At 44.0% G+C, this 8608-nt stretch overlaps 1 protein-coding gene across 1 annotated transcript in view; it reads left to right on the top strand.

Moving 5' to 3' along the window:
• Positions 1-8541, top strand: part of PLEKHM3 (pleckstrin homology domain containing, family M, member 3) — a 161651-nt gene extending 153110 nt beyond the window's left edge. Inside the window, exon 8 of the mRNA XM_012661224.1 lies at positions 8304-8541. Coding sequence (XP_012516678.1) covers positions 8304-8481 — 178 coding nt within the window. The 3' untranslated portion in view covers positions 8482-8541. The remainder of the gene's footprint in view (positions 1-8303) is intronic.
• The last annotated feature ends 67 nt before the right edge of the window (positions 8542-8608 follow it).

Here is an 8608-nt window from a genome sequence, read left to right as displayed (position 1 = left end):
AAATAAGAGCCCAGCTGTTTTTCAGAATGATTGACCTAGAAGCGTGGTTCTCAAACTTTTGAGTTCATCAGAATTCCCTGGAGGGCTTGTTAAAACCCAAATCGCTGGGCCCTACACCAGAGTTTATGATTCAGTAAGTCTGGAGTGGGTCTAATAATTTGCATTTCTAACAAATCCTCCAGTGATGCTGGTTAGGTTGGTGGAGAGACCACACTTTGAACACCACTAGCCTAGAATAAATTGAGTATTAGAAAATTATGTAATACCATCTCATAAAGAGAATTGTCTTAGTGACCGGAAATAGAGGAATAATCTAAAGTAATGACAAAATACTTCAGGTCTTTTATTTGAATGCATTTCTCCTTCTGAATTTACATCAATAACCAATAACTTATTCCTCAGCAACTAATCATGCTGCTTGTAAAATTAGATAAGTCTTCCAGACTTTTTCTGCATTTTTTAATGTACCTATGCTTGAAAAGTTCTTTTATTTTGGCTCTACTAAATATCTTAGTACTTTGAAGAACTGAAATGACACACACTAAATAAAATTGAGCCCCATAGAATCTTAGAAATGTATCATCTTATAAATTATTATTTCTTTTAAAAGGGCTTACTTCAAAAACTTGACAGTTAAATTTTTCAGTTTTACACAAAAAAGGTAGACTGATAAATCAACAGAAGTACATATATAAACCAAGATTATCTGTTTTAAGCTTCATTAGCCTAATAATCTCATGTTTGCTGCCTTTGTCTTAGATGTAGCAAGACAATTCTAAACATCCCTTGGACTCAGGCATTTTGAACCACTTTAGGAATTTTTGCAGAAAACCATTGCTCTATGGCTACAATTATAATATATTCTAGCTTTTTTCAGAAATGTTAGAAAATGTGTAAAATCCTCTTGCAGTTCCTTTACTTTTCTAATATTAGAGATTTTTCTAAAGTAATCCCAAGAAAAGATGGATATTTGTTCCTTGAGAATTACATTAACTGCCAGATGAACCTTAAAATAAAAACTTAGAAGTGTCAGAAATATCTGTTTTTCTTTATCCCAAAACACTATTTCTTTGAGGTCAAATCTATTATGATTTTATACACATATATAGAATATAACTGAGAAATTCTGTGGCCCTCTGCAAATTAGGAAGAAGGATTTATTAAGCATTTGCACAAAAGATGACCATGAGTTAATGTCCCCAGTAGGATAGCAAAATTAACAAATGAATTAATTAACCCTTATTTACATTCTATTTTAAAGCCAAGATTTTAAGTAAAGCTTTTGTCAAAGGTATTTAGCTGAGCTTGGTTTACAAACTAAAAGTGCAAGACCTGTGAAAGCTTAATGCTTTGTGGGCTGCAATCAGGGAAAACTCCTCCTTAATTAACTCTGGGGCTTAAAGGGTAGATAAAAAGATCCATGCAGGACATACCAATTGTTCTTCCCAGATTTGGCTCTTAGCAGGTATTTGGGCACATGTTGAATAACTTAAGGGACTATGTGGCTAGCAACAGGGGAAAGAGGGCCAGATTTCAAATCAGAACACTGGCATCAAGCCCAAAGTTCATCACCCACTTACTAGCTCTGGAGCCAGATAAAATGCCAGTTGTTGTATTTTATTGTATTGCATCTATTTACTTACTGACTGACTTAGTAAAAATGGGAGAGCTGTTGTAAGGATTAAAAAGATAATTTAGCTGGGCAAGGGATGGGAGGTGCACACCTGTAGTCCCAGGTACTTGGGAGGCTCAGACCAGAAGATTGCTTGAGGCTAGGAGTTCTAGACCAGCCTGGGCAATGTAGTAAGACATGAGACCCCATCACTGAAAAAAAAAAGGAAAGGAAAAAAAAAAAGAAATACTGTATATATAAATAGAGGCAAAGGGCAGTGTAGATTTTGCCTAACTTAAAGGTCTCATTTTGATCTTACTGTATTTGCATTTGCCATTCAAAACTACTAGAATAGCTTCTCCCAGGGTCCTTGAGCTTCTGACAAAATAGAGGGTCATTTGAAGAGTCAGGGTTTCTGTTCAGCCTGGAGAAAGCCTCGACTGGAGGTGATGCTCCAAGCAGCGGCTGTGAAACTTGGACTCTCTCTCCCCAGCTGTCAGCACCCAACTGTTGTCAGCTTCTTACTGAAATTGAGTTAACCTTTTTTATTTTAACCTTCCTACTTCCCCCAAAAGAATAGCTCTTATCATTTGTTTAAATCATATTTAATTTGTTTAACCTTAGAATGTCTAGTAACCTGTTCTGGGTATTTTTCGGAACAATATACATACACATATGCTCACATGCAAGGATACACCACACGTGATATTGCCTGATGTCCTATTTAAGCAAAATACAAATTGTTTGCTTATGTTCGTTTACTTACACAATAACAGAAGAAAACACCAACCCAAAACATTAAAATAACCGGGCCCCAATAACTACCTCCGTTAGCTAAGAGATTTAAGTAATCATTTTGGTTTCTTGGAAAAACCAATAATAGCTAGTGGCCGTATGGGGCGCCTTACATAGTATCCACACACAAAGCCGCACTCGCATACCTGATAACGTGCACTTATTTCTATGCCCCACCCTGTTCGTTGTGGGCTCTGCAGAGTGGCAATCAGCCAAGGCGCTGCCCTGCTCTGCAGGCCTGTCCTTTTGCTTGTCAGAGATCCAACCAAACTGAAGCCTGAATTTCAATCCAAGTGAAATATCTGAGCCAAAAATAAAAACGCAGCAGGAGAAGAACCCTACAGGAACAGAGCAGAAGCATTTCAGTGACCTCAACTCGGGGCAGGGGCCTTTAGCAGTTTCCTGTGACCTCCCTGTGTGCAGCTAGAATCTGGAAGGGTGCAGACAAAGCCAATGGGCCTGTCTCTAATTGGTCTCACATCATCAGCATTCCAGAACAGGAAACTGTCTGCAGCCAGGAATTCTTGCTTCTTTGCCATAATATTTGAGAAATGAAACTTTTCCCCTGCACATATTTAGTTCTGCTAGTTTGCAGCAGGTTCGTTTTCTTGGTTTCAATAGCTATAATAAGAACATCATGTCTGTCCTATCTCTTGGCAATAGACTATTAGATTTCTAGGTTATGAACTTCTTCCTCACTTGCCATGGGTCAGTAAGCTAATGTTTAGGTCAAAGACTGTTCATAAAATGCATAGTCTCATTCCATGGCGCATTTGCTAAGATGCAAAGTGAGATTTATGTTGCCCCAAAATAGTGGAGATGTTCTCTTGCCCCTGTCCCAGGAAGGGGACCAGTTTGCCAGGGCACACACAGATAATTAGCAGTGTTGCCCCCTGGAGCTTCCACAGAAGCAGAACTCCAGTCCCTCCTTCCTAGTCCTACATCTTATGGGGTATGTACCTGGTTCACTCCAGCGCAGCTGCCCCAATGGTTAAAACACAAAAATACTTCCATATAGGGTGATAAATGGCTGCTGCCTCTAGCCAGCCTCCCCCCCGCCAAAAAAAAAAAAAAAACCACAACATTTAACAATTCTGTTCTTTTTGTGGGGAGAAGGGGTTCTGATGAGGGAGGATTGGGAGAAGACTTAAAAAGGAGTCCTTATGTTTAATTGAAGTTTTATGAGATAGGAGCAGAGTCAGCTCCTTTTGGCCAAATTCCTGATAGTCAGAGTTGTATATACTGGTTTATATAAGCTATTTCACAGCTTGATTAATCAGTGCATGTAAATAAAATTAAAAGTAATGCTTTACACCTAAGGCTGATCTCATTCAGTCAGCTTGTCAGTTTGAGACTTCTAAGGAGAAGGTAGCAAAGCTACGTTTCCACTCATTCATCCATAGACCTTGGAGCAAGAAAATTTGGAGGAGGATACAACCCAGAGTAGATTCCCACCCCTCTCCTCCCACACACAAAATCTGCAAGTTGAAAGGAACCTTAGATACTATCTAACTCAACTTCTGTGGAGTGTGAGGGTTAGAAATGGGGTAACTTACCCAAGACCCCCGCAATGCCAAGGCCAACCTGGGCCAAGGACTCCTCACCCAAGTCGAGCTCTCCCTCTCTGCAGTAAACAGCCTCCTTGATGTATCACTGGTCTCCTTTTCATTGCAGAAGCTGCTGAAACCTAACTGCTTCACAGTTGCTTGAAAGCAATTTATTTTATGAAGCAATGTATAAGTTTTGGCTTTGATTTGCTAGGTGGCCTAGGTAGGGCGTAAAGAAGCAGAAAACACCGCAGAGAAACAGCCCAGAGTTCTCAGCCAAAGAGCAAATAAATGCCACTGAGGGCCAACCACCAAGATGGGTCTTGGGTAGAACTGAAAAATCGGAGTAAGTAGGTTATATGAATACACTGTGCTGGACCTTATTGGTTGGTAAGAGTATAAGCCAGCGGGTGACACTTGCAAATTCAATGTGGGGAGGTGCTGTTTAAGCACCTCCTGAGTTCCCCCTCTGTGATGCCTTTTCCAGATAGATTAGGTCAATGGCTCTCAATAGGGATGATTTTGTCCCCCAGGGGCATTTGGCAGTGTCTGGAGATAGTGTTGGTTGTCACAACTGGGGAGAGGGAGGACGTTGCTCCTGGCATCGTAGTGGGTAGAGACCAGCCTTGCTGCTAAACATCTTACAGTGCACAGGACAACTCCCCACATCAAAAAACTGTCTGACTCAAAATGTCAATAGTGCCAAGTTGAGATCCCCATATTAAATGAAGCAATGGATGTTTTTCTGAAAAAAATGGAAAGACCCATTCGATGACTTTGGTCAGGTCAATATGTCTCCCTGCAGTTGCATTCTCTATGGCCCTGGAAAAGGAGGACATAGGTCTTTGTTTCCTGTGCTGTGCAGCAACAGCCAAAAAGCAATGAAACTGCTCATTGCTGCACTGGGTGACTCAGAAATGAAGACGCCGGCTTTCATTTGATGTATCACACAGGAACACCAAAGGGACGTTTCTCTTTCATTACCTGTTGCAATTTTCAGCAGAGATGATTGCATTAGTAGATTTGCCTTATATGAAAGATGTATTCCTGAAAAGTTGTATGCATTAAATCATATTATAAATACAGTCAGGAAACTCGGCAAACACTCAGGAACCAGTGACTCTTTTTAAAGTGAAAAATCCTTTTTAATAAAGCCCTATTCTTCAAGAAGAACACACCTATATATTATTTTTTTAATGTAAATATTTTTCCTGCACGTTACATTTTTATTACAGAGCTGCATAAATTTTATATAAGAGAACAGTTTCTCTTCCCTTTTCCAGTCCTTATTCTTTTCCTTTAAAAGAAAATCAGGATGGGGGGAGGGATTAACTATAGACTCGCTGAACGTGGGAAGGTCATTGATCCTTCTATCCATACTACAGTTTCAAAGATGCCTGCTGGGTTACAAATTGCTAGAAAATAGGATTGGTACTATTTTGAAATCATTAATTTTTTTATCTCATGCTTTTTTTCAGTTACTGACCTTTGGCTAGAAAGAGCAGGTGTACTGGTCTTTGCATCACTCCGTGGGTGTTTGTTGTGCCAGAAATATCCAATAAGACTCAGGCCCTTCCCTCACAGGGGGCCTGGTATCAGCAGAGATAAGGGAGTGGTATGGAAGGAACCTCCTACCACCCACTGCCCTGGGGCACCATCCCTATGGGTATAAATCACTGACTAACCCAGCAGGGCAAAGGGGGCAGGAAGGAGGAAATTTATTTGAGAAAGCTGCCATTAGTGTCACTTTAGTGATAGGAGGTTACAGAGGTGTGATCCAGTGGTGACAAAGCCATTGCCACCAGGGAGGAGCTGGCCTAGGTGAGAGAGGCGCTAGGAGGCCTGGGTCTGACCTTTATCCTCCCTGGAAGGAGGGAGGGGCTGGGGAGAGGGCACTGCCAAAGGTGACCCTGCCAAGACCAGGATAGCGCCAGTGTCAAGGAAGCAGGCACTGGCGTCACCTGTGAGGGGGGTGTCACGCTTACTGTTTGCAGGGTCCTTCCACTTGTGTCTGTTCACTTTAGTCTCACAGCAGGAAGAAGGACATTGTGAGTAGGAAGAAGGTCGTTGTGAGCAACGTTTTACAAACAAGACCAACGCACCAAGGAAGTAATAACCTGCCCAAGATCACTCAGCTATAAAGAAAGATTTGTGATTTGACACAGGTATTCTGACTGGAGGCCCTGTGTGTCCCTGCACAATGGCGCCCTATTTTCGCTTGGGTGACCAGGCCTCGGCCCAGGAGAGTGACGCTCAGTAAGCGCCTTGGCTGGGCTGCCAAGAGCCCTGGGTTCTAGTCACAGCTCCATCTCCAGCTACTGTGTCCCCGGGAGACAATCAGTAGCCCTCTTGGAGTCTCAATTTTCTCCTCTAGGCAATGAGGGGGTTGACTGAGATGCCCTCAGGTCACTGTAGTGACGTAGGTGAAGCCTCCCAGAAAGGCAGCAGGCCTGGGGGCCTCGCCAGAAGGAGCGGTCCTTTACCATGGCCAGGGACTGTGCCGAACACTTTATCCACGACCTCATTTGAGGCTCACAGCTCCCCATGAGGTGTGGGTGCCGGTGTTATCTCTGTTCAGCAGATAAGGGAACTGAAGCGCAGAAAGGCGAAGGCACTGCTCGAGGTCATTATCTTAGTTTGCTTGCACTGCCATACGGAATGCCACAGACTGGGTGGCTTAAACAACAGCAACGCGTCTCTCGCAGCTCTGGAGGCTGACAGTTTCAGGTCAAGGTGCCAGCAGGGTTGATTTCTGGTGAGGCCTCTCTTCCTGGCTTCTCTCTGTGTCCTCATATGGTCCTTCCTCTGATGTGGGGGTAGGCAGAGAGCTCTGTTGTCTCTTCTTGTAAGGGCACTAATCCTCTTGGATCAGGGTCTCACCCTTGTGACTTCATTTAACCTTAATTACTTCCTAAACACCTTCTCTCCAAATACAGTCACATTGAGGGTTAAGGCTTCAACACGTGAATTCTAGGGGTACACCATTCGGTTCATAGAAATCTTATAGCCAGGAATGGATATGATGTGCTCCTTGCTGGCTCTCCTAACCACCACCATGTTTCACTTGGCCCAGAAAGCTAAGCCGGGGCTGGGGCTGCTGGGTGCAGGGAAGCTCCTGTCTTCTGGTCCCCCAGCTGGAACACCTGCCCCCCTGCCCCCATGGTGTCTCTCTCCTTCCAAGTCGCCTCCTCTCCAAGGTATGAGGGTGGGTAGGAGGATACTCCTTTGGCCAAACCCTCTGAATCCTGAATGGTGCCAGGAGTAAGTCAGGGGCAGGAATAGTGCCCCCAACACCCTCCTGTGCCCAGGACTGAATCTCCAGATGCTGTGGGAAAAGCAAAAGAACCCGAGGCTGAGCCCTGAGGACTGACTCCTTCGCAGCCCTCTTTGAACCCAGTCCCTGAATGCTGGTGGCTGAACAAAACCATGCAGGCACAATTCCTGGGCTCCTAGGGCGAGGTAACAGTTGCTAGTCACTTTTGTGGAAGGATGAGAACTCGGTCCACATTGGCAAGCCACTCACTGGGGCGGCTATAGTTGAGCTTGTCAGTTACTCATTATTAAAAACTTTGCAGTAAAAACAAGCTATTCAGACTCCTGTGCAGGCTTCCAGTAAGCCAAACAACAAACTAGTCATCCACCTGGAATGTCTCCTCTCTATAAATTACAATATCTGTCGTGTTGTTGGAAAAAGAAATGTTTTCTTCCTCACTCTCTCATGCTTTATTGCTCACGCTTATGTTATAAAGGTAGACTTATTAAGGCAGGAGGTTTCTCCTAATTTTTAAAAAACTCACACGAGTTGATAGACCACAGGGTATCATTCAGAAAATGAAAATGTGTCGTTTTACCTTTTCATATGTCAAATAAAGGCACTGAGTTAACAGAGAGCCGCGTGGTTCATGTTAACTGATGTAGAAACTCCACTTCCACAGATGTAACACTGGGGTTGCCACTGGGGTGCGGAACGTTTGCACTTGCCCTTCCCCCTCATTTTCTGCCTCTTCACCCTAGAGTTACTGCCCACACTTCGCTCTCAATGGAGAGGAAACGAACACACGTAGCTTCTAGTGCTCTGTCCATTGTCACTGTAATCAGAGTTGCCAGGTGACTGCCAACTCCCCCGACTCCTACACCGTAAGCTAGTTCGAATCAGGAAAACAAAAATGTTTTTCAAATGAAATTCAACCTTGAGCATTTGGAAAAGCAGACAGCCCATTTCTGTGAGTCATTTCTCTTCCCATTGGCAGGGCTGTCCAGATAACCGATTGTGCTCCCAGCTGCCCCAGAGGCCGCTGGGCTTCAAGTGTTCGTGTCTCGGTCATCATATCCGTGGTTGGCTTTTGCAGGTGTGAAAGCTGTGGAGCCGTTTTCCATTCTGAATGCAAAGAAAAGTCTGTCCCCTGCCCGAGGTGTGTCCGCCGAGAGCTGCAGAAGAAGCAGAAGTCTTTCTGGCAGAGGCTGAACATGGACGAGAGTCTGGAGGAGGCCTGCACCATGTTCGAGCTGTCGTACCAGAACACCTGACGCGGGCAGCCCCGGACACCAGGGATTCACTGATCAGCGACCCCTCGGCCCCAGAGTGGCTTCCTGACTAGCCAGTTAGACCCCTTGGAAGAAGAGTATGTCTCAAATTCAGCTAGATATAGATAAA

The sequence above is a fragment of the Propithecus coquereli genome, unplaced genomic scaffold, assembly GCF_000956105.1.
Source record: "Propithecus coquereli isolate 6110/MARCELLA unplaced genomic scaffold, Pcoq_1.0 Scaffold70, whole genome shotgun sequence".
Taxonomy (NCBI): domain Eukaryota; kingdom Metazoa; phylum Chordata; class Mammalia; order Primates; family Indriidae; genus Propithecus; species Propithecus coquereli.
Note: the sequence above shows the minus strand (reverse complement) of the source record. Positions and strands in the feature narration are given on the sequence as shown.